The sequence below is a fragment of the Oncorhynchus nerka genome, linkage group LG2 (assembly GCF_034236695.1).
Source record: "Oncorhynchus nerka isolate Pitt River linkage group LG2, Oner_Uvic_2.0, whole genome shotgun sequence".
NCBI classification, from domain to species: Eukaryota; Metazoa; Chordata; class Actinopteri; order Salmoniformes; family Salmonidae; genus Oncorhynchus; species Oncorhynchus nerka.
Window position 1 is genome coordinate 97490743 of NC_088397.1, and position 25830 is coordinate 97516572.

The window sequence follows — 25830 nt, forward strand, 5'->3', positions numbered from 1 at the left end:
ACCACCCTCCACTGCGGCCTGTATGCTCTCGTCGGCTGGCCCTCGCTACATATTCGTCGCCAGACCCAGTGGCTCCAGGTCATCTATAAGTCCATGCTAGGTAAAGCTCTGCCTTATCTCAGCTCACTGGTCACGATAACAACACCCACCCGTAGCACACGCTCCATCAGGTATATCTCACTGGTCATCCCAAAAAGCCAACACCTCCTTTGGTCACCTATCCTTCCAGTTCTCTGCTGCCAATGACTGGAACGAATTGCAAAAATCCCTGAAGTTGGAGACTTATATTTCCCTCACTAACTTTAAACATCAGCTATCTGAGCAGCTAACCGATCGCTGCAGCTGTACATAGTCTATCTGTAAATAGCCCACCCAATCTACCTACCTCATCCCCGTACTGTTTCTATTTACTTTTTTGCACAGCAGTATTTCTACTTGCACATCCTCATCTGCTCATGTATCACTCCAGGATTAATCTGCTAAATTGTAATTACTTCACTACTATGGCCTATTCATTGCCTTAACTCCTCATGCCTTTTTCACACACTGTATATAGACTTGTTCTACTGTGTTATTGTCTGTATGTTTGTTTATGTGTAACTCTGTGTTGTTGTTTATTCCATGTGTAACTCTGTGTTGTTGTTTATTCCATGTGTAACTCTGTGTTGTTGTTTATTCCATGTGTAACTCTGTGTTGTTGTTTATTCCATGTGTAACTCTGTGTTGTTGTTTATTCCATGTGTAACTCTGTGTTGTTGTTAATTCCATGTGTAACTCTGTGTTGTTGTTTATTCCATGTGTAACTCTGTGTTGTTGTTTGTTCCATGTGTAACTCTGTGTTGTTGTTTATTCCATGTGTAACTCTGTGTTGTTGTTTGTGTCGAACTGCTTTGCTTTATCTTGGCCAGGTCGCAGTTGTAAATGAGAACTTGTTCTCAACTGGCCTACCGGGTTAATTAAATAAAAAGGTAAAATAAAAATTATATTTTTTAAATCGATAGAAAAAGAAAGAGAGAACGAGATAAAATATGTCATGTGAAATGTCTCTATTCCTTTGGAACTTTTGTGAGTGTAATGTTTACTATTCATTTGTTTTATTTCACTTTTGTATATTATCTACTTCGCTTGCTTTGGCAATGTTAACATATGTTTCCCATGTCGATAAAGCCCCTTGAATTGAATTGAGAGACTCAAAGATTACATTTGGTCACGTTCGTGTGGGTCAAAACAAACAAAAAACACCCTGATGATTGGTTGACAATAGATCCTCCCACAGTGCAGAGGAAGTTAGTGAAGAGCAACTGCAGGAACTTCCTGTCGACCGGCACTCAAAACTTCACGACCCACGACCACGTGATTTATGTCAAGGTACCGCAGTCTACACATTAGGCGCAAGTCTGACCATATTTATTCCCATAATGCAACACACTTTGAAAGTCACCGATTTGACAAAAGCGATCCGTTCGATCACGCCCATAGTCTTCGGCGCTGCTTGTGGCAACGTCTTTTCAGTGACCTTTAACCTATGGGCTACCAGACCCTGGCTCAGGGACGGCTTCGATCTCCACTGAGTTGGGGAGATCTGACTTTAGTTGTCCCCCGACGATGAAATCGTTAGTACTTTAGTCACACTCGATATCAGCACCGGACTGATTTGTGCCAGAGCCAGGCTAAACAAAAGGCTTTACAGTCACTAATCCTCATAAACAAATCTCGTGTGTGCTTGCCAGCTACTCAACAGTGTCTTGATTTAACTAGGAAAATAAACGCTTCCATTGATCAGAGTTGCGATGTGGAAAATGGATTAAAATAAGAGAGCTTTGTTTGACTTTAATCTTGCTCAAGTGTGACACGTGACCAAATACTTACAGAAAAGGAGAAGTGTTGTTGCAGTGTAATTAATTGTTTATGACTCAAGTTCAAAGGAATATTCTTACCTTATCTGTCGGTCATTCACAGTGGAATCTCGGAACCCTGGAACTGTCACAAGACCACGGCATCATTTCTAGTGTGTACTGTAGAAACCTTCTGGGACTATCATTTCTAATGTGTACTGTAGAAACCTTCTGGGACTATCATTTCTAATGTGTACTGTAGAAACCTTATGGGACTATCATTTCTAATGTGTACTGTAGAAACCCTCTGGGACTATCATTTCTAATGTGTACTGTAGAAACCTTCTGGGACTATCATTTCTAATGTGTACTGTAGAAACCTTCTGGGACTATCATTTCTAATGTGTACTGTAGAAACCTTCTGGGACTATCATTTCTAATGTGTACTGTAGAAACCTTCTGGGACTATCATTTCTAATGTGTACTGTAGAAACCTTCTGGGACTATCATTTCTAATGTGTACTGTAGAAACCCTCTGGGACTATCATTTCTAATGTGTACTGTAGAAACCTTCTGGGACTATCATTTCTAATGTGTACTGTAGAAACCCTCTGGGACTATCATTTCTAATGTGTACTGTAGAAACCCTCTGGGACTATCATTTCTAATGTGTACTGTAGAAACCTTATGGGACTATCATTTCTAATGTGTACTGTAGAAACCTTCTGGGACTATCATTTCTAATGTGTACTGTAGAAACCCTCTGGGACTATCATTTCTAATGTGTACTGTAGAAACCTTCTGGGACTATCATTTCTAATGTGTACTGTAGAAACCTTATGGGACTATCATTTCTAATGTGTACTGTAGAAACCCTCTGGGACTATCATTTCTAATGTGTACTGTAGAAACCTTCTGGGACTATCATTTCTAATGTGTACTGTAGAAACCTTCTGGGACTATCATTTCTAATGTGTACTGTAGAAACCCTCTGGGACTATCATTTCTAATGTGTACTGTAGAAACCCTCTGGGACTATCATTTCTAATGTGTACTGTAGAAACCCTCTGGGACTATCATTTCTAATGTGTACTGTAGAAACCTTCTGGGACTATCATTTCTAATGTGTACTGTAGAAACCCTCTGGGACTATCATTTCTAATGTGTACTGTAGAAACCTTCTGGGACTATCATTTCTAATGTGTACTGTAGAAACCTTATGGGACTATCATTTCTAATGTGTACTGTAGAAACCCTCTGGGACTATCATTTCTAATGTGTGCTGTAGAAACCTTCTGGGACTATCATTTCTAATGTGTACTGTAGAAACCTTCTGGGACTATCATTTCTAATGTGTACTGTAGAAACCTTCTGGGACTATCATTTCTAATGTGTACTGTAGAAACCCTCTGGGACTATCATTTCTAATGTGTACTGTAGAAACCTTCTGGGACTATCATTTCTAATGTGTACTGTAGAAACCTTCTGGGACTATCATTTCTAATGTGTACTGTAGAAACCTTCTGGGACTATCATTTCTAATGTGTACTGTAGAAACCCTCTGGGACTATCATTTCTAATGTGTACTGTAGAAACCTTCTGGGACTATCATTTCTAATGTGTACTGTAGAAACCTTCTGGGACTATCATTTCTAATGTGTACTGTAGAAACCCTCTGGGATCCATCTTCAGATGCACTATAAACTTCACACTACGGCCCGGTTTCCTGGATACAGATTAAACCTAGTGTTGGATTCTGGGTTAAACTTGGAACATTGCTATCCTAGAGACATGATAGATCAGAAGTAAGACTATAGTATCCAAGGGTTGATAGAGACTGTTTTTTTTAGAGGGGATACGGGTGGAGGTCTTTGGGTTAAGCATCAAGGAGATTGTTTCTCCCTTAAGATCTGACCTGACCTCAATGGTTTATTACCCAATCACTTCCTCTTCCTGTCGAACCATAAAAGATGGAAGGATTGGAAAAAAGGTTGTGCCTACATTGGAGATATACACACACACACACGATGGTGGAAACATGTTTTTGTCTGAATGCAGCTGTATTGACACTCTGGGAAGAATGAAACTTGGTTAAGCTTTCAGAAATGTCCATAGTGTTTCTTTTTTTTACTCTGAGAATTAGAACCTACACACTTGCCTTGGACTAAGATTCGTTGTCAACAGAGCATCTCATATGGCTCGCTAAAGCTTCATTTACACAGGCAGTCCAATACTGTAGGTTTATTTTTTATTTTTTTTACACACACATTTTTATTTTGACCAATCACATCAGATCTTTTTCAGAGCTGATCTGATTGGTCAAAAGACCAATTAGTGTAAAAAAATAATAAATAACATCAGAATTGGGCTGCCTGTGTAAATGCTACAATCGCTGTGTCTGGGAAACCAGCCCTTAAGAGTTATAAACTCCTTATTGGGTTAGTACTTCAAACCAGAGGACTCGAGTGTCTTTCATGGCAAGAGATAAAACATTAAAACGTTCAACTTATTTTACTCAAATGTATTTAAACCATATAGACCAGCGGTATTCAACTCTTATCCTACGAGCCTGCTGGTTTTCTGTTCTACCGGATACTTACCTGGTGTCCAGGGTCTAAATCAGTCCCTGAATAGAGGAGAATCACCCACCTGGTGTCTAAATCAGTCCCTGATTAGAGGGGAATCACCCACCTGGTGTCTAAATCAGTCCCTGATTAGAGGAGAATCACCCACCTGGTGTCTAAAGTCTAAATCAGTCCCTGATTAGAGGGGAATCACCCACCTGGTGTCTAAAGTCTAAATCAGTCCCTGATTAGAGGGGAATCACCCACCTGGTGTCTAAATCAGTCCCTGATTAGAGGGGAATCACCCACCTGATGTCTAAAGTCTAAATCAGTCCCTGATTAGAGGGGAATCACCCACCTGGTGTCTAAAGTCTAAATCAGTCCCTGATTAGAGGGGAATCACCCACCTGATGTCTAGTCTAAATCAGTCCCTGATTAGAGGGGAATCACCCACCTAGTGTCTAAATCAGTCCCTGATTAGAGGGGAATCACCCACCTGATGTCTAAATCAGTCCCTGATTAGAGGGGAATCACCCACCTGGTGTATAAATCAGTCCCTGATTAGAGGGGAATCACCCACCTGGTGTCTAAAGTCTAAATCAGTCCCTGATTAGAGGGGAATCACCCACCTGATGTCTAAAGTCTAAATCAGTCCCTGATTAGAGGGGAATCACCCACCTGGTGTCTAAAGTCTAAATCAGTCCCTGATTAGAGGGGAATCACCCACCTGGTGTCTAAAGTCTAAATCAGTCCCTGATTAGAGGGGAATCACCCACCTGATGTCTAAAGTCTAAATCAGTCCCTGATTAGAGGGGAATCACCCACCTGGTGTCTAAAGTCTAAATCAGTCCCTGATTAGAGGGGAATCACCCACCTGGTGTCTAAAGTCTAAATCAGTCCCTGATTAGAGGGGAATCACCCACCTGGTGTCTAAATCAGTCCCTGATTAGAGGGGAATCACCCACCTGATGTCTAAAGTCTAAATCAGTCCCTGATTAGAGGGGAATCACCCACCTGGTGTCTAAAGTCTAAATCAGTCCCTGATTAGAGGGGAATCACCCACCTGATGTCTAGTCTAAATCAGTCCCTGATTAGAGGGGAATCACCCACCTAGTGTCTAAATCAGTCCCTGATTAGAGGGGAATCACCCACCTGATGTCTAAATCAGTCCCTGATTAGAGGGGAATCACCCACCTGGTGTATAAATCAGTCCCTGATTAGAGGGGAATCACCCACCTGGTGTCTAAAGTCTAAATCAGTCCCTGATTAGAGGGGAATCACCCACCTGATGTCTAAAGTCTAAATCAGTCCCTGATTAGAGGGGAATCACCCACCTGGTGTCTAAAGTCTAAATCAGTCCCTGATTAGAGGGGAATCACCCACCTGGTGTCTAAAGTCTAAATCAGTCCCTGATTAGAGGGGAATCACCCACCTGATGTCTAAAGTCTAAATCAGTCCCTGATTAGAGGGGAATCACCCACCTGATGTCTAAATCAGTCCCTGATTAGAGGGGAATCACCCACCTGATGTCTAAAGTCTAAATCAGTCCCTGATTAGAGGGGAATCACCCACCTGATGTCTAAAGTCTAAATCAGTCCCTGAATACAGGGGAACAATGGGGGAAAAATGCAGTGAAACTGGTTTCTTGGTCCAGAGTTGAGTTTGAGGGATATAGACAATCTACGCAGTACACTACTTTTAACCAGAGCACGATGGTCCCTGGTCAACAGTAGTGGTCCCTGGTCAACAGTAGTGGTCCCTGGTCAACAGTAGTGGTCCCTGGTCAACAGTAGTGGCCCCTGGTCAACAGTAGTGGCCCCTGGTCAACAGTAGTGGCCCCTGGTCAACAGTAGTGGTCCCTGGTCAACAGTAGTGGCCCCTGGTCAACAGTAGTGGCCCCTGGTCAACAGTAGTGGTCCCTGGTCAACAGTAGTGGTCCCTGGTCAACAGTAGTGGTCCCTGGTCAACAGTAGTGGACTATAAAAAGGGAATAACACTGCTTTCAAGACAACTGGGAACTCGGGGGAAAACGAGGTCAAACCACGACGTCAGTGATCTTCAGGTCAGAAAGTTACGAGTTCTAGAAAGATGCCAGAGATTCTGATTTGGAATTCTGAGTTGGATGACTGTTTCAAAACTATTTTTCCCCCCAGTGGGAGCAGTTCCCCCCCCTTCTTCGAGTTCCCAGGTGTCTTGAACGAACTGATGTCGGAAGTCGAATATTTCCGAGTTCCCAGTGGTTTTGAACTCAGAGGGTGACTTCCGGAGCGTGGCGAGGGGGATCAATAAACCCATCAACTTCAGCACACACTTCTGACTTGAATGATGCAATTCATGTTAGACATTCAAAATAAAACAAACATGAAATTCAAAATTAAACAAATTCCCCCTGTGTCCTTTTACAAGATAAATTACATTTTTAATTTGGGAGGTAATTCCATTTGTTACATGTGTCAAGCTTTGAAAATTAGACAAACAAATGCACATTGTAGATAATTAGGCACGCCTTTCCATTCTTTTGTATGAAATTGCGCAAACTCCAAACACAGGCTTGGTCAAAGTGGCTATCACAGAGTGTCGAATTAGCTCCTTAAAACCCTCGATAATTATTTAATCCCTCAGCTTTGGGACAGTCGTGCATATGGCGGAGGTGCAAGTGAAAGCTCAAAATGTAGGGCTGAGGGAAGAGTGATTTGGGACTACGACGAGAGGAATGGGTTGAGTGTATTCTGTAGTGTCATCCCGCGTGAGCTGAGATGGGGTGGCTCAGGCCTCTGAAGTAAGACTGTTCTCTCTCAGTCATCAGCTCAAAGTGCAGCGGCTGCTGGCAGAAGTTACACTCTGCTGAAGAATGGGGCTTCAGAGGTAGACCGGACTCCTTCCACGTCTGAACCAGCTTCTCTGTAGAGGGGAAATATAGTTGTTTAAAAGGGGGACTCCTACAGGACTACTAGTATCTATGAGTACTTTGTCAAATAAGTCTAATAATTATTATTATTTACATTTTAAAACAATATTATTTTTATTTTTACATGTGTTCCATCGCAAACTGTCAAACATAAAAGTTACCAGCTATTATCCAATCAATCAAAGCCATTATTCCACCCACACTATTGTCTTAAAACCTCTTAAGGACCGCCTTCTTGTTACTTACAACCTCATGCTAATCACATTAGCGCACACATTACCTCAACCGTCCCACAGGGGGGACACTGATTTAATGTCTAGATCACTCAGTATGTAGCCAGTTAGCCATGTCTATATATCACTCTGTATGTAGCCAGTTAGCCATGTCTATATATCACTCTGTATGTAGCCAGTTAGCCATGTCTATATATCACTCCGTATGTAGCCAGTTAGCCATGTCTATATATCACTCTGTATGTAGCCAGTTAGCCATGTCTATATATCACTCTGTATGTAGCCAGTTAGCCATGTCTATATATCACTCTGTATGTAGCCAGTTAGCCATGTCTATATATCACTCTGTATGTAGCCAGTTAGCCATGTCTATATATCACTCTGTATGTAGCCAGTTAGCCATGTCTATATATCACTCAGTATGTAGCCAGTTAGCCATGTCTATTTATCACTCCGTATGTAGCCAGTTAGCCATGTCTATATATCACTCCGTATGTAGCCAGTTAGCCATGTCTATATATCACTCAGTATGTAGCCAGTTAGCCATGTCTATATATCACTCCGTATGTAGCCAGTTAGCCATGTCTATATATCACTCCGTATGTAGCCAGTTAGCCATGTCTATATATCACTCCGTATGTAGCCAGTTAGCCATGTCTATATATCACTCAGTATGTAGCCAGTTAGCCATGTCTATATATCACTCCGTATGTAGCCAGTTAGCCATGTCTATATATCACTCAGTATGTAGCCAGTTAGCCATGTCTATATATCACTCAGTATGTAGCCAGTTAGCCATGTCTATATATCACTCCGTATGTAGCCAGTTAGCCATGTCTATATATCACTCAGTATGTAGCCAGTTAGCCATGTCTATATATCACTCCGTATGTAGCCAGTTAGCCATGTCTATATATCACTCCGTATGTAGCCAGTTAGCCATGTCTATATATCACTCTGTATGTAGCCAGTTAGCCATGTCTATATATCACTCAGTATGTAGCCAGTTAGCCATGTCTATATATCACTCCGTATGTAGCCAGTTAGCCATGTCTATATACCACTCAGTATGTAGCCAGTTAGCCATGTCTATATATCACTCCGTATGTAGCCAGTTAGCCATGTCTATATATCACTCCGTATGTAGCCAGTTAGCCATGTCTATATATCACTCTGTATGTAGCCAGTTAGCCATGTCTATATATCACTCCGTATGTAGCCAGTTAGCCATGTCTATATATCACTCCGTATGTAGCCAGTTAGCCATGTCTATATATCACTCCGTATGTAGCCAGTTAGCCATGTCTATATATCACTCCGTATGTAGCCAGTTAGCCATGTCTATATATCACTCAGTATGTAGCCAGTTAGCCATGTCTATATATCACTCCGTATGTAGCCAGTTAGCCATGTCTATATATCACTCCGTATGTAGCCAGTTAGCCATGTCTATATATCACTCAGTATGTAGCCAGTTAGCCATGTCTATATATCACTCTGTATGTAGCCAGTCAGTGATGTCAGTGATGCTAATGATACAAATGTTGGTAGAGAAAGACTCTGCCCAAAAACCTTTAAAAAGAAAATTTAACTGCAGAGTAGGCTTACCTGACAGAAATATTTCATCATTATCTGTATCAGTTGTGTGGCCAAGGCATTTACTTCAGCAGTAGGCCTAAAACAACATTCCCCTCTTGCTTAATAAGAGGAGCAATTACACTCAAACCTAAATGTGTCCTTTTTTTTAAGGCTCAACATTGTTCTTCTGATGTGATTTAAGACATGGACTCAAACAATGAAAATGTTCTATGAAAAATCGTAATATTGAGTGTAAAAAAACAAAAATAAATCTTTTTTTTTTTTTTAAAGAATTCTGAAAAATACAAAAGATTATGGGCCCCCTTAAGAGTTGTTTATTACCCACTATATACTATATTACCCACTATACACTATATTACCCACTATACACTATATTACCCACTATATTACCCACTATACACTATATTACCCACTATACACTATATTACCCACTATATTACCCACTATACACTATATTACCCACTATACACTATATTACCCACTATACACTATATTACCCACTATATTACCCACTATATTACCCACTATACACTATATTACCCACTATACACTATATTACCCACTATATTACCCACTATACACTATATTACCCACTATACACTATATTACCCACTATTTTACCCACTATACACTATATTACCCACTATATTACCCACTATATTACCCACTATACACTATATTACCCACTATACACTATATTACCCACTATATTACCCACTATACACTATATTACCCACTATATTACCAGGTATACACTATATTACCCACTAAACACTATATTACCCACTATATTACCCACTATATTACCCACTATACACTATATTACCCACTATACACTATATTACCCACTATATTACCCACTATACACTATATTACCCACTATTTTACCAGGTATACACTATATTACCAGGTATACACTATATTACCCACTATACACTATATTACCCACTATATTACCCACTAAACACTATATTACCCACTATATTACCCACTATACACTATATTACCCACTATATTACCCACTATACACTATATTACCCACTATATTACCCACTATACACTATATTACCCACTATATTACCAGGTATATTGACCAAAAATACATCTCTTGTACATCATTGACCCAGGGAAGAGTTGCAGGGTAGAGGAGAAGAATGTGCCGATTTGAAAGCTAGAAAAAATAAATAAATTTAAAAAAAAACAAGCTCTCATGCTAGATCCCCAAGTGTTAGAAGATCTAAATATCGACATTCCCCCCCCCGCCCCCCTTAAAAGATTTAGATGCACTATTGTAAAGTGGCTGTTCCACTGGATGTCATAAGGTGAAAGCACCAATTTGTAAGTCGCTCTGGATAAGAGCGTCTGCTAAATGACTTAAATGTAAATGTAAATAGTGCCTGTCTCTAGAAGTCATTCTGGGTCGTGTTCAGTAGAGCAAAAACGTTACAAACAGAAACGCTTTGGTGGGAAAAATACAAACAATGGATTGGGTACAGCCGTTACCTTTAGTTTAAGGTTTTCTGCCATTTTGTGTTTAGTAATGAACACAACCCATGTTTAAAACACACACACACACACACACACACACACACACACACACACACACACACACACACACACACCGATATAAAACCTTCACCGCAGTCATTTCCTGTTTACTTGCTTGACCAAACACGGCTCTCTTACCGACGAAGTGAGTCATCATCTGAGGGGTGTGGTGCGGCGTGGGGGCGATGCGTAGAAGCTCCTCCCCCCTGGCGACCGTGGGATAATTGATGGCCTGGACGTAGATGTTGTAACGGCTCATCATGATGTCACAGACCTCCGTGTTCTTCTCCGCGTCGGACACCTGTGGACAACGTCCAAAATAGTAATCAATCGATCGATGGAAGAATCATCAGGAGAATGTCAATCAATACTAATGAAACGATGTGTCAATTAGTCAATATTAAATGTGTCAAATCAATAACGTTGAGGCTAAATCAATATTATGCCGATTCATACTAACGATTAAAAATAAAATACTGTCTACAGTTACACCATGACGTCTCTAAGGTGTCAAGTTGACAGACATGACCCAGGAGTTGTATCTGGTTAGGGATAACTCAGGACCCCGATTGGTTCACGCTAAATTTGGTCAAAAATCCAAAAAACGAGAGGTTGTTTTATGAACACCTGGGAATATCTGACCATGGAAACGTTTCTGGTCTCTGGGAAATATAAAACAGTTAGGAAAGTAGGAGACTTTTAAAAACAGGATTGAGTGAAGTAGCAGCAAATTAGAAACTGAATGAGAAGTTTCCAGACAAAATTTCAGATTCACAGTAAAAGTTGTAGTGACTCTCACCCTGACAGGGATGATGTGAGAGGGACAGTGGACGACGGGCAGTCCGGAGTCCATGAGCATCTGTCTCAGCAGCTTGACGTTGCGCTGGTGTTTCCTCCGGAGGGCGCGGCCCTCCTCCCCTTTAAGGGTCTGGATGGACTCGCGGGCGCCCGCCAGCAGCATGGGAGGCAGAGACGTGGTGAATATGAAGCCTGCAGCGTAACTGCGCACCGTGTCCACCAGGGCGGCGGTACTGGCGATGTAGCCTCCAACACAGCCATACGCCTTGCCTGGAAGAACAAAGAGAACGTTATACGCGCCGTTATATAAAAAATACAAAAAAACAGGTCGACTGAGGCTCCTCCACTAGAGCAGGGAAATTAACGTTTAGCCGACAGTTACACCATGGGATGGCAGGGTAGCCTAGTGGTTAGAGTGTAGAGGTGGCAGGGTAGCCTAGTGGTTAGAGTGTAGAGGTGGCAGGGTAGCCTAGTGGTTAGAGTGTAGAGGTGGCAGGGTAGCCTAGTGGTTAGAGTGTAGAGGTGGCAGGTAGCCTAGTGGTTAGAGTGTAGAGGTGGCAGGTAGCCTAGTGGTTAGAGTGTAGAGGTGGCAGGTAGCCTAGTGGTTAGAGTGTAGAGGTGGCAGGTAGCCTAGTGGTTAGAGTGTAGAGGTGGCAGGGTAGCCTAGTGGTTAGAGTGTAGAGGTGGCAGGTAGCCTAGTGGTTAGAGTGTAGAGGTGGCAGGGTAGCCTAGTGGTTAGAGTGTAGAGGTGGTAGGTAGCCTAGTGGTTAGAGTGTAGAGGTGGCAGGGTAGCCTAGTGGTTAGAGTGTAGAGGTGGCAGGGTAGCCTAGTGGTTAGAGTGTAGAGGTGGCAGGGTAGCCTAGTGGTTAAAGTGTAGAGGTGGCAGGTAGCCTAGTGGTTAGAGTGTAGAGGTGGCAGGTAGCCTAGTGGTTAGAGTGTAGGGGCGGCAGGTACCCTAGTGGTTAGAGTGTAGAGGTGGCAGGTAGCCTAGTGGTTAGAGTGTAGAGGTGGTAGGGTAGCCTAGTGGTTAGAGTGTAGAGGTGGCAGGGTAGCCTAGTGGTTAGAGTGTAGAGGTGGCAGGTAGCCTAGTGGTTAGAGTGTAGGGGCGGCAGGTACCCTAGTGGTTAGAGTGTAGAGGTGGCAGGGTAGCCTAGTGGTTAGAGTGTAGAGGTGGCAGGGTAGCCTAGTGGTTAGAGTGTAGAGGTGGCAGGTAGCCTAGTGGTTAGAGTGTAGAGGTGGCAGGGTAGCCTAGTGGTTAGAGTGTAGAGATGGCAGGTAGCCTAGTGGTTAGAGTGTAGAGATGGCAGGTAGCCTAGTGGTTAGAGTGTAGAGGCGGCAGGGTAGCCTAGTGGTTAGAGTGTAGAGGTGGCAGGGTAGCCTAGTGGTTAGAGTGTAGAGGTGGCAGGGTAGCCTAGTGGTTAGAGTGTAGAGGTGGCAGGTAGCCTAGTGGTTAGAGTGTAGAGGTGGCAGGAAGCCTAGTGGTTAGAGTGTAGGGGCGGCAGGTACCCTAGTGGTTAGAGTGTAGAGGTGGCAGGTAGCCTAGTGGTTAGAGTGTAGAGGTGGCAGGTAGCCTAGTGGTTAGAGTGTAGAGGTGGCAGGTAGCCTAGTGGTTAGAGTGTAGAGGTGGCAGGTAGCCTAGTGGTTAGAGTGTAGGGGCGGCAGGTACCCTAGTGGTTAGAGTGTAGAGGTGGCAGGTAGCCTAGTGGTTAGAGTGTAGAGGTGGTTAGGGTAGCCTAGTGGTTAGGGTAGCCTAGTGGTTAGGGTGGTTAGGGTAGCCTAGTGGTTAGGGTAGCCTAGTGGCAGGGTAGCCTAGTGGTTAGGGTAGCCTAGTGGTTAGGGTAGCCTAGTGGTTAGGGTAGCCTAGTGGTTAGGGTGGTTAGGGTAGCCTAGTGGTTAGGGTGGTTAGGGTGTTGGACTAGTAACCGGAAGGTTGAAAGTTCAAATCCCCGAGCTGACAAAGTACAAATCTGTCGTTCTGCCCCTGAACAGGCAGTTAACCCACTGTTCCTAGGCCGTCATTGAAAATAAGAATTTGTTCCTAACTGACTTGCCGGGTAAAATAAAATAAAAATAAAATAAAATATATTTCTGGTTCACAACAAATACGAGCATCCCTGGTTGTTGAAGATTAAAATAGGACTCTTTCTTTCTACTTCTAGACCTCTTGGTATTCAACAGGTCTTGTTGTTGTGAAGCAGTTCTCTGTGTGGTTTTATTCCGGTCATCTTGACATGCTTCTATTCTATCAAGACAAAGGAACTAAACAGATGATTGGCCTGCTGTAGTGTGTGTGTGTGCGCGCTGATTGGTCTCTCAGCTCGCCCAGGGCTGTGGTCTCCTAGCAACAGGAAACTAGATTCTAGTTCCTGTTTCTCCAGTGTCCCATTAGGTGACAATCTGAAACTCCAGTATTTGAGACCAGAAATCTTGTTCGCTTCAGGGATTCAGACAACAAACGACTGAAGAAACTCAACTACAGATGTCAGGAAAACTAACTTGGGAGGGTTTAGAAAAGCTTTAAAACATTGTGCTGTTTGGGGAGGGGAGGGGGGTAAAATGCTGTTAACTAGTAGTCATTGGGGGAGGGGAGGGGGTAAAATGTTGTTAACTAGTAGTCATTGGGGGAGGGGAGGGGGTAAAATGTTGTTAACTAGTAGTCATTGGGGGAGGGGAGGGGGTAAAATGTTGTTAACTAGTAGTCATTGGGGGAGGGGGTAAAATGCTGTTAACTAGTAGTCATTGGGGAGGGAGGGGGTAAAATGTTGTTAACTAGTAGTCATTGTGGGAGGGGAGGGGGTAAAATGCTGTTAACTAGTAATCATTGGGGAGGGGGTAAAATGTTGTTAACTAGTAGTCATTGGGGGAGGGGAGGGGGTAAAATGCTGTTAACTAGTAGTCATTGGGGGAGGGGGTAAAATGCTGTTAACTAGTAGTCATTGGGGAGGGGGTAAAATGTTGTTAACTAGTAGTCATTGGGGAGGGGGTAAAATGCTGTTAACTAGTAGTCATTGGGGAGGGGGTAAAATGCTGTTAACTAGTAGTCATTGGGGAGGGGAGGGGGGTAAAATGTTGTTAACTAGTAGTCATTGGGGGAGGGGAGGGGGTAAAATGCTGTTAACTAGTAGTCATTGGGGGAGGGGGGTAAAATGCTGTTAACTAGTAGTCATTGGGGGAGGGGAGGGGGTAAAATGCTGTTAACTAGTAGTCATTAGGGAGGGGAGGGGGTAAAATGCTGTTAACTAGTAGTCATTGGGGAGGGGAGGGGGTAAAATGCTGTTAACTAGTAGTCATTGGGGGAGGGGAGGGGGTAAAATGCTGTTAACTAGTAGTCATTGGGGGAGGGGGTAAAATGCTGTTAACTAGTAGTCATTGGGGGAGGGGGTAAAATGCTGTTAACTAGTAGTCATTGGGGGAGGGGAGGGGGTAAAATGTTGTTAACTAGTACTCATTGGGGGAGGGAGGGGGTAAAATGCTGTTAACTAGTAGTCATTGGGGGAGGGGGGGTAAAATGCTGTTAACTAGTAGTCATTGGGGAGGGAGGGGGTAAAATGCTGTTAACTAGTAGTCATTGGGGGAGGGGAGGGGGTAAAATGCTGTTAACTAGTAGTCATTGGGGAGGGGAGGGGGTAAAATGCTGTTAACTAGTAGTCATTGGGGAGGGGGGGGGTAAAATGCTGTTAACTAGTAGTCATTGGGGGAGGGAGGGGTAAAATGCTGTTAACTAGTAGTCATTGGGGGAGGGGAGGGGGTAAAATGCTGTTAACTAGTAGTCATTGGGGGAGGGAGGGGGTAAAATGCTGTTAACTAGTAGTCATTGGGGGAGGGAGGGGGTAAAATGCTGTTAACTAGTAGTCATTGGGGGAGGGGAGGGGTAAAATGCTGTTAACTAGTAGTCATTGGGGAGGGGGTAAAATGCTGTTAACTAGTAGTCATTGGGGAGGGGGTAAAATGCTGTTAACTAGTAGTCATTGGGGGAGGGAGGGGGTAAAATGTTGTTAACTAGTACTCATTGGGGGAGGGGAGGGGGTAAAATGCTGTTAACTAGTAGTCATTGGGGGAGGGGGGGTAAAATGCTGTTAACTAGTAGTCATTGGGGGAGGGGAGGGGGTAAAATGCTGTTAACTAGTAGTCATTGGGGGAGGGGAGGGGGTAAAATGCTGTTAACTAGTACTCATTGGGGGAGGGGAGGGGGTAAAATGCTGTTAACTAGTAGTCATTGGGGGAGGGGAGGGGGGTAAAATGCTGTTAACTAGTAGTCATTGGAGCCATTTTGAACAGTGTTTAGTTTTAATACTGACCCAGTGTTCCAGAGATGATGTCCATCTTGTGCATGATGCCGTCTCGCTCCCCGATACCTCCTCCCCTGGCGCCGTACAGCCCCACCGCGTGCACCTCGTCTACAAACGTGATGGCTCCAAACTCATGGGCCACATCACACAACTCATCCAGAGGACACACCGCTCCTTTAAGAGAAAAATAATGAATGAATGAGGCATTTTAAAGGCAGGGTTACAGTGGCAGGGTTAACCCTGCCTAGAGGGTTAAAGGCAGGGCTACACACCGCTCCTTTAAGAGAAAAATAATGAATGAATGAGGCATTTTAAAGGCAGGGTTACAGTGGCAGGGTTAACCCTGCCTAGAGGGTTAAAGGCAGGGCTACACACCGCTCCTTTAAGAGAAAAATAAAATAATGAATGAGGCATTTTAAAGGCAGGGTTACAGTGGCAGGGTTAACCCTGCCTAGAGGGTTAAAGGCAGGGCTACACACCGCTCCTTTAAGAGAAAAATAAAATAATGAATGAGGCATTTTAAAGGCAGGGTTACAGTGGCAGGGTTAACCCTGCCTAGAGGGTTAAAGGCAGGGCTACACACCGCTCCTTTAAGAGAAAAATAAAATAATGAATGAGGCATTTTAAAGGCAGGGTTACAGTGGCAGGGTTAACCCTGCCTAGAGGGTTAAAGGCAGGGCTACACACCGCTCCTTTAAGAGAAAAATAATGAATGAATGAGGCATTTTAAAGGCAGGGTTACAGTGGCAGGGTTAACCCTGCCTAGAGGGTTAAAGGCAGGGCTACACACCGCTCCTTTAAGAGAAAAATAAAATAATGAATGAGGCATTTTAAAGGCAGGGTTACAGTGGCAGGGTTAACCCTGCCTAGAGGGTTAAAGGCAGGGCTACACACCGCTCCTTTAAGAGAAAAATAAATAATGAATGAATGAGGCATTTTAAAGGCAGGGTTACAGTGGCAGGGTTAACCCTGCCTAGAGGGTTAAAGGCAGGGCTACACACCGCTCCTTTAAGAGAAAAATAAAATAATGAATGAGGCATTTTAAAGGCAGGGTTACAGTGGCAGGGTTAACCCTGCCTAGAGGGTTAAAGGCAGGGCTACACACCGCTCCTTTAAGAGAAAAATAAATAATGAATGAATGAGGCATTTTAAAAGGCAGGGTTACAGTGGCAGGGTTAACCCTGCCTAGAGGGTTAAAGGCAGGGCTACACACCGCTCCTTTAAGAGAAAAATAAAATAATGAATGAGGCATTTTAAAGGCAGGGTTACAGTGGCAGGGTTAACCCTGCCTAGAGGGTTAAAGGCAGGGCTACACACCGCTCCTTTAAGAGAAAAATAATGAATGAATGAGGCATTTTAAAAGGTAGGGTTACAGTATACAAACAAACAACAAAAGGGTTAATATCATATAACTAATTTAGCAGGAGGGTTTTTACACGGAACGATACCCAGTATCCCAATATTTTTTCCATGTCAAAAACTTCTAACACGAAGCAGAGCAAACTGTTTGGTCCTGTAAAAACCTGCTGTATATGAAATACAATGTGCTGTAGCTTGGAAAATAAATCAACGTGACTCCGGATCACAATATCATGACATTTGTTTCCAACATTACGGCTGTTTTCCTAAAGAAGTTCAAATCAGCTTGGTGTTTTGTTTCCTTGCCACGATACTAATGAGTACGGCGGTACTGACATTGTCCCGGCCCTAATTTACACATTAAATTAACAGCAAATGTCATATAACCAGTGTAGGACATTTTAATAAGGGTTATATCCTGCTACTCAGGCTTCACTGAGTCACCTCCACAAATTCAGATTAAACTATTCAGGCAAATCAGACTTGTAAACGTTCTATTCAAATCACAGCACTGACGTCAATGGGATATTTTAGTTACACATCGCAGGTCACGTTAAGGCACTTCACATAGGGAATAGGGTGCCATTTGGGACCCAGCTCCACTCACCATCCATGGAGTGGACCGTCTCGAAGGCTACGATCTTTGGAGTGGACGGGTCTGACTTCTGTAGCAGCTCTCTCAAGTGGTCGGGGTCATTGTGACGGAATACGAACTTCTTGGCTCCGCTGTTCCTGATGCCCTGGATCATTGAGGCATGATTCCCTGCATCAGAATATATTTCACAGCCTAGAGAGAGAGAGAGAGGGGGAATAAAACACCTGTTTAGTACCATTTCACGGTCGTCATTTAGCAGTCGCAGTAATCCAAAGCGATTTACAGTTCGTGCATTCAACTAAAATACTTTAAAAAACATTTTTATAATTGTTTTAAACATTGCAGTAAAGCCCTCCTCAAAGCAGCCCTCCTCAAAGCAGCTCTCTTCAAAGCAGCTCTCTTCAAAGCAGCCCTCCTCAAAGCAGCCCTCCTCAAAGCAGCCCTCCTCAAAGCAGCTCTCTTCAAAGCAGCCCTCCTCAAAGCAGCCCTCCTCAAAGCAGCCCTCCTCAAAGCAGCCCTCCTCAAAGCAGCTCTCTTCAAAGCAGCTCTCCTCAAAGCAGCTCTCCTCAAAGCAGCCCTCCTCAAAGCAGCCCTCCTCAAAGCAGCCCTCCTCAAAGCAGCCCTCCTCAAAGCAGCCCTCCTCAAAGCAGCTCTCTTCAAAGCAGCCCTCTTCAAAGCAGCCCTCCTCAAAGCAGCCCTCCTCAAAGCAGCCCTCCTCAAAGCAGCCCTCCTCAAAGCAGCCCTCCTCAAAGCAGCTCTCTTCAAAGCAGCCCTCCTCAAAGCAGCCCTCCTCAAAGCAGCTCTCCTCAAAGCAGCCCTCCTCAAAGCAGCCCTCCTCAAAGCAGCCCTCCTCAAAGCAGCTCTCTTCAAAGCAGCCCTCCTCAAAGCAGCCCTCCTCAAAGCAGCCCTCCTCAAAGCAGCCCTCCTCAAAGCAGCTCTCTTCAAAGCAGCTCTCTTCAAAGCAGCCCTCCTCAAAGCAGCCCTCTTCAAAGCAGCTCTCTTCAAAGCAGCTCTCTTCAAAGCAGCCCTCCTCAAAGCAGCCCTCTTCAAAGCAGCTCTCTTCAAAGCAGCCCTCTTCAAAGCAGCTCTCCTCAAAGCAGCTCTCTTCAAAGCAGCCCTCCTCAAAGCAGCCCTCCTCAAAGCAGCCCTCCTCAAAGCAGCCCTCCTCAAAGCAGCTCTCTTCAAAGCAGCCCTCTTCAAAGCAGCCCTCCTCAAAGCAGCCCTCCTCAAAGCAGCCCTCCTCAAAGCAGCCCTCCTCAAAGCAGCCCTCCTCAAAGCAGCCCTCCTCAAAGCAGCTCTCCTCAAAGCAGCCCTCCTCAAAGCAGCCCTCCTCAAAGCAGCCCTCCTCAAAGCAGCCCTCCTCAAAGCAGCTCTCTTCAAAGCAGCCCTCCTCAAAGCAGCCCTCCTCAAAGCAGCCCTCCTCAAAGCAGCCCTCCTCAAAGCAGCCCTCCTCAAAGCAGCTCTCTTCAAAGCAGCCCTCTTCAAAGCAGCCCTCCTCAAAGCAGCCCTCCTCAAAGCAGCCCTCCTCAAAGCAGCCCTCCTCAAAGCAGCCCTCCTCAAAGCAGCTCTCTTCAAAGCAGCCCTCCTCAAAGCAGCCCTCCTCAAAGCAGCCCTCCTCAAAGCAGCCCTCCTCAAAGCAGCCCTCCTCAAAGCAGCTCTCTTCAAAGCAGCCCTCCTCAAAGCAGCCCTCCTCAAAGCAGCCCTCCTCAAAGCAGCCCTCCTCAAAGCAGCCCTCCTCAAAGCAGCTCTCTTCAAAGCAGCCCTCTTCAAAGCAGCTCTCTTCAAAGCAGCCCTCCTCAAAGCAGCCCTCCTCAATCCTCAAAGCAGCCCTCCTCAAAGCAGCCCTCCTCAAAGCAGCCCTCCTCAAAGCAGCCCTCCTCAAAGCAGCCCTCCTCAAAGCAGCCCTCTTCAAAGCAGCCCTCTTCAAAGCAGCCCTCCTCAAAGCAGCCCTCTTCAAAGCAGCCCTCCTCAAAGCAGCCCTCCTCAAAGCAGCTCTCCTCAAAGCAGCTCTCCTCAAAGCAGCCCTCCTCAAAGCAGCCCTCTTCAAAGCAGCCCTCCTCAAAGCAGCCCTCCTCAAAGCAGCCCTCCTCAAAGCAGCCCTCCTCAAAGCAGCCCTCCTCAAAGCAGCCCTCCTCAAAGCAGCCCTCCTCAAAGCCATGGCACAGATTAATTAATTTTCCATCTTTTGTTTATTCAGGAGATCATCTTGACAATCTCTCGTGTGAGAAGGATAATAAAAGCCTGTTTAGGATCCTGATAACCCAGATTAATATGCAGTATGATATAATTACTAACCCTATTTTACCTAGGTGACTTTGCCGACAGACAATTCAGCTCTATGGTCCACAGAGACACAACATGGAGCAGGAAGTACAACAGCTTGAATCCACAACTACCTGGTCTAGAGGAGACCGCTCAACGGGGCTAGAGGAGACCGCTCAACCGCCCCAGAGGGGACCGCTCAACCGGCCCAGAGGGGACCGCTCAACGGGCCCAGAGGGGACCGCTCAACGGGCCCAGAGGGGACCGCTCAACGGGCCCAGAGGGGACCGCTCAACCGGCCCAGAGGGGACCGCTCAACCGGCCCAGAGGGGACCGCTCAACGGGCCCAGAGGGGACCGCTCAACGGGCCCAGAGGGGACCGCTCAACGGGCCCAGAGGGGACCGCTCAACCGGCCCAGAGGGGACCGCTCAACGGGCCCAGAGGGGACCGCTCAACGGGCCCAGAGGGGACCGCTCAACCGGCCCAGAGGGGACCGCTCAACGGGCCCAGAGGGGACCGCTCAACGGGCCCAGAGGGGACCGCTCAACCGGCCCAGAGGGGACCGCTCAACCGGCCCAGAGGGGACCGCTCAACGGGCCCAGAGGGGACCGCTCAACGGGGCTAGAGGAGACCGCTCAACGGGCCCAGAGGGGACCGCTCAACCGGCCCAGAGGGGACCGCTCAACGGGCCCAGAGGGGACCGCTCAACCGGCCCAGAGGGGACCGCTCAACCGGCCCAGAGGGGACCGCTCAACCGGCCCAGAGGGGACCGCTCAACCGCCCCAGAGGGGACCGCTCAACCGCACCAGAGGGGACCGTTCAACCGCCCCAGAGGGGACCGCTCAACCGCCCCAGAGGGGACCGCTCAACCGCCCCAGAGGGGACCGCTCAACCACCCCAGAGGGGATTACCTGGTCGTAGAGGCAGGCCAATGTCTGTTAGTTCAGGTCAGGTGAGGGGATTACCTGGTCGTAGAGGCAGGCCAATGTCTGTTAGTTCAGGTCAGGTGAGGGGATTACCTGGTCGTAGAGGCAGGCCAATGTCTGTTAGTTCAGGTCAGGTGAGGGGATTACCTGGTCGTAGAGGCAGGCCAATGTCTGTTAGTTCAGGTCAGGTGAGGGGATTACCTGGTCGTAGAGGCAGGCCAATGTCTGTTAGTTCAGGTCAGGTGAGGGGATTACCTGGTCGTAGAGGCAGGCCAATGTCTGTTAGTTCAGGTCAGGTGAGGGGATTACCTGGTTGTAGAGGCAGGCCAATGTCTGTTAGTTCAGGTCAGGTGAGGGGATTAGCTGGTCGTAGAGGCAGGCCAATGTCTGTTAGTTCAGTACAGATAAGGTGATATGCTTACCTGGTATCATCTTGGCCAGGGTGAACAGGGTGGAGTCATTGGCTACGAAGCAGGAAGTGAAGAGTAGCGCAGCGTCCTTCCTGTGGAGGTCTGCTAGTTCCTGTTCCAGTTCCACATGGAACTTACTGGTCCCAGAAATGTTCCTGGTTCCTCCAGCCCCACTGCCGTGCTTACGCAACGTCTCCCTGGAAACAACAGTCAACAACAACGGTAAAACAAAATCCTCGGGAAACCATGACAACCCAACGTCTCTCTGTCAAGAACACCAGACAAACAGGAAACAATAGTGAACTGGCCAATTAACCAGGTAGACACCTTCCCTGGGTCGTTAACAGCTCTGTGTGGGCATCTAGGCCAATGGATGGTTCTTCATGAAGCTACCAGTTTAGTCCCGTCTCCTCAGGGAGAAATATAGCCCCTTGATCTATCCATGGTTGTGTTCAGTAGGTAACAAGAACAAATGTTTCTGAAAGAGTTAAAAAAAACTGTGGAGGTACTCGTATCTGTGTGGGGGGGGGAAGCTAATTCTCAGTTTCAATGGGAAATCAAAACAGCCCCTTTTATATAGCCATACTGAGCAACACCCGTCTGGGTCTTCATTTATCGATCCGTCCAACTACCAAACTCATCGCCAGTTGTCCGGCTACTTACGTGATGGAGTTGACGACCCGCGGGTGTCTGCTCATGCCCAGGTAGTCATTGGAGCACCACACAGACACGTCTCTCCTGTCGCTAAGGGAATCGGTGTAGTCGTCACCCATGGGGAAGTCCGTGGCTCGCCGGTTAACCGTCTTAAAGACACGGTACGTGTGATCACTCTTCTTATCCTCAATCTTCCTCTCAAAGAACTCATCGTAGCGGAAGTTAGAGACTGCAGGGAGGAGACAAAACAAAAAGGAAGCAAACATGATTAGAGAAGGTAAAGATCACATTGAGGTGTCGCCGTTTTAATAAAAGACAAGAGAGAACATGCTTAACGCTATCCTCTTTCAGGACACTTTGAACGGGGGCAGTCTTTCGGTTTTATTCTGTTTCATAGGTGTGTGTGTGTGTGTGTGTAACCTAAACTGGGAAGTAATAGGAGAAATGTACACCCTGGGTTTTATTGATAACAGAGCTAGGAGATACTTGTTGTGTGTGTGTGTGTGTGTGACTACTGCTCTTTCCATGACAGACTGACCGGGTCAGTCTGTCATGGCTTTAACCTGTATTCCAACCCCGTGAATACAGGTTAAAGATATGATCCTTTAGTGATGTCACTTGTTTAATCCACTTGAAAATCAGTGTAGATAAAGGGGAGGAGACCTGGTTAAAGGGGAGGAGACCTGGTTAAAGGGGAGGAGACCTGGTTAATCAGTGTAGATGAAGGGAAAGAGACGTGGTTAAAGGGGAGGAGACCTGGTTAAAGGGGAGGAGACGTGGTTAAAGGGGAGGAGACCTGGTTAAAGGGGAGGAGACCTGGTTAAAGGGGAGGAGACCTGGTTAAAGGGGAGGAGACCTGGTTAAAGGGGAGGAGACCTGGTTAATCAGTGTAGATGAAGGGAAAGAGACGTGTTAAATAAGGATTTTTTAAGCCTTGCGACCTCATAGCTAAGTTTTTACTCTGACATGCACTGTCAACTGTGGGACCTTATAAAAGACAGGTGTGTTTTCCAAATCATGTCCAATGAATTTAATTTACCACAGGTGGACTCACATCCCAGGACGATCAGTGGAAACGGGATGCACCTGAGCTCAATTGAGTCACCTCAAAAGGGTCTACATACCTTATTTGGATAAGGTATGTTTATTTAATACATTTGCAAATATATCTATTAAAATGGTTTTCGCTTTGTCATTATAGGGTATTGTGATGTCATTATGGGGTATTGTGATGTCATTATGGGGTATTGTGATGTCATTTTGGGATATTGTGATGTAATTTTGGGATATTGTGATGTCATTATGGGGTATTGTGATGTCATTATGGGGTATTGTGATGTCATTATGGTGTGACCTCGTTAGTCACTATGTTACTCCTGTGCTGGTTGGTCACCTCGTTAGTCAGTATGTGTTACTCCTGTGCTGGTTGGTCACCTCGTTAGTCAGTATGTGTTACTCCTGTGCTGGTTAGTCACCTCGTTAGTCAGTATGTGTTACTCCTGTGCTGGTTGGTCACCTCGTTAGTCAGTATGTGTTACTCCTGTGCTGGTTGGTCACCTCGTTAGTCAGTATGTGTTACTCCTGTGCTGGTTGGTCACCTCGTTAGTCAGTATGTGTTACTCCTGTGCTGGTTGGTCACCTCGTTAGTCAGTATGTGTTACTCATGTGCTGGTTGGTCACCTCGTTAGTCAGTATGTGTTACTCCTGTGCTGGTTGGTCACCTCGTTAGTCAGTATGTGTTACTCCTGTGCTGGTTGGTGACCTCGTTAGTCAGTATGTGTTACTCCTGTGCTGGTTGGTCACCTCGTTAGTCAGTATGTGTTACTCCTGTGCTGGTTGGTCACATCTTTAGTCAGTATGTGTTACTCCTGTGCTGGTTGGTCACCTCGTTAGTCAGTATGTGTTACTCCTGTGCTGGTTGGTCACCTCGTTAGTCAGTATGTGTTACTCCTGTGCTGGTTGGTCACCTCGTTAGTCAGTATGTGTTACTCCTGTGCTGGTTGGTCACCTCGTTAGTCAGTATGTGTTACTCCTGTGCTGGTTGGTCACCTCTTTAGTCAGTATGTGTTACTCCTGTGCTGGTTGGTCACCTCGTTAGTCAGTATGTGTTACTCCTGTGCTGGTTGGTCACCTCGTTAGTCAGTATGTGTTACTCCTGTGCTGGTTGGTCACCTCGTTAGTCAGTATGTGTTACTCCTGTGCTGGTTGGTCACCTCGTTAGTCAGTATGTGTTACTCCTGTGCTGGTTGGTCACCTCGTTAGTCAGTATGTGTTACTCCTGTGCTGGTTGGTCACCTCGTTAGTCAGTATGTGTTACTCCTGTGCTGGTTGGTCACCTCGTTAGTCAGAATGTGTTACTCCTGTGCTGGTTGGTCACCTCGTTAGTCAGAATGCGTTACTGACTAATGAGATGTGAAGGGTTAACTCCTTTTGTTGTCTCTCCCTAGTTGATTTCTAGAAAAACATTCCTTTAACTGATCTTTCCTGTTTTCATTTTGCTCCATTTTTTGGTTTGCTTCCTGTCCAAGTTTGGTGTGGGTTTCTTTGGTTTGCTTCTTAGTGGGTCTCATGATGTGTGTCTTTTAGGTCCCAGTTGTTGCTAGTCAACTTCCAGTGGAATCCCCCATGAGTGTCTTTCAGAACCCCTCCTAAAACCCCACCTGGTTGGTTCTGGTTGTTGTCAGTGACTCTGTTAGTTCCCTCTTCTATTTGAGCAACTGTTCTTGCTGGGGAACATAATATTTTCACAGATCAATTAATTATCGTCTTAATATGGAAAGTGTTCCCCGTTCCTGCAGCTACCCAGTACTCTGTATACCCTGGGCTCTCCAACCCTGTTCCTGCAGCTACCCAGTACTCTGTATACCCTGGGCTCTCCAACCCTGTTCCTGCAGCTACCCAGTACTCTGTATACCCTGGGCTCTCCAACCCTGTTCCTGCAGCTACCCAGTACTCTGTATACCCTGGGCTCTCCAACACTGTTCCTGCAGCTACCCAGTACTCTGTATACCCTGGGCTCTCCAACCCTGTTCCTGCAGCTACCCAGTACTCCGTATACCATGGGCTCTCCAACCCTGTTCCTGAAGCTACCCAGTACTCTGTATACCCTGGGCTCTCCAACACTGTTCCTGCAGCTACCCAGTACTCTGTATACCCTGGGCTCTCCAACCCTGTTCCTGCAGCTACCCAGTACTCCGTATACCCTGGGCTCTCCAACCCTGTTCCTGTAGCTACCCAGTCCTCTGTATACCCTGGGCTCTCCAACCCTGTTCCTGCAGCTACCCAGTACTCTGTATACCATGGGCTCTCCAACCCCGTTCCTGCAGCTACCCAGTACTCTGTATACCCTGGGCTCTCCAACCCTGTTCCTGCAGCTACCCAGTACTCCGTATACCCTGGGCTCTCCAACCCTGTTCCTGTAGCTACCCAGTACTCTGTATACCATGGGCTCTCCAACCCTGTTCCTGCTACCCAGTACTCTGTATACCATGGGCTCTCCAACCCTGTTCCTGAAGCTACCCAGTACTCTGTATACCCTGGGCTCTCCAACCCTGTTCCTGCAGCTACCCAGTACTCTGTATACCCTGGGCTCTCCAACCCTGTTCCTGCAGCTACCCAGTACTCTGTATACCCTGGGCTCTCCAACCCTGTTCCTGCAGCTACCCAGTACTCTGTATACCCTGGGCTCTCCAACCCTGTTCCTGCAGCTACCCAGTACTCCGTATACCCTGGGCTCTCCAACCCTGTTCCTGCAGCTACCCAGTACTCTGTATACCCTGGGCTCTCCAACCCTGTTCCTGCAGCTACCCAGTACTCTGTATACCCTGGGCTCTCCAACCCTGTTCCTGC

The 25830-nt window shown here is 46.0% G+C and overlaps 1 protein-coding gene and 1 long non-coding RNA gene across 3 annotated transcripts in view; both read right to left on the reverse strand.

The window, feature by feature from the left end:
* Window positions 1-3872: 3872 nt before the first annotated feature.
* LOC135562057 (uncharacterized) lies at window positions 3873-6565 on the reverse strand. The gene is made up of 2 exons (XR_010459865.1): window positions 5323-6565; window positions 3873-4979 (listed from the first exon to the last, which is right to left on the reverse strand). It is a non-coding gene; the product is annotated as an uncharacterized LOC135562057 (long non-coding RNA).
* A 228-nt stretch (window positions 6566-6793) lies between these two features.
* LOC115122192 (5-aminolevulinate synthase, non-specific, mitochondrial-like) overlaps window positions 6794-25830 on the reverse strand; it is a 31807-nt gene continuing 12770 nt past the window's right edge. For both annotated transcript variants that reach the window (XM_029651384.2, XM_029651383.2), the window contains exons 5-11: window positions 21991-22210; window positions 21340-21524; window positions 17741-17920; window positions 15784-15948; window positions 11487-11755; window positions 10826-10988; window positions 6794-7300 (exon numbers count right to left, since the gene is read on the reverse strand). In XM_029651384.2, coding sequence (XP_029507244.1) covers window positions 7137-7300; window positions 10826-10988; window positions 11487-11755; window positions 15784-15948; window positions 17741-17920; window positions 21340-21524; window positions 21991-22210 — 1346 coding nt within the window. In that variant the 3' untranslated portion in view covers window positions 6794-7136. The remainder of the gene's footprint in view (window positions 7301-10825; window positions 10989-11486; window positions 11756-15783; window positions 15949-17740; window positions 17921-21339; window positions 21525-21990; window positions 22211-25830) is intronic.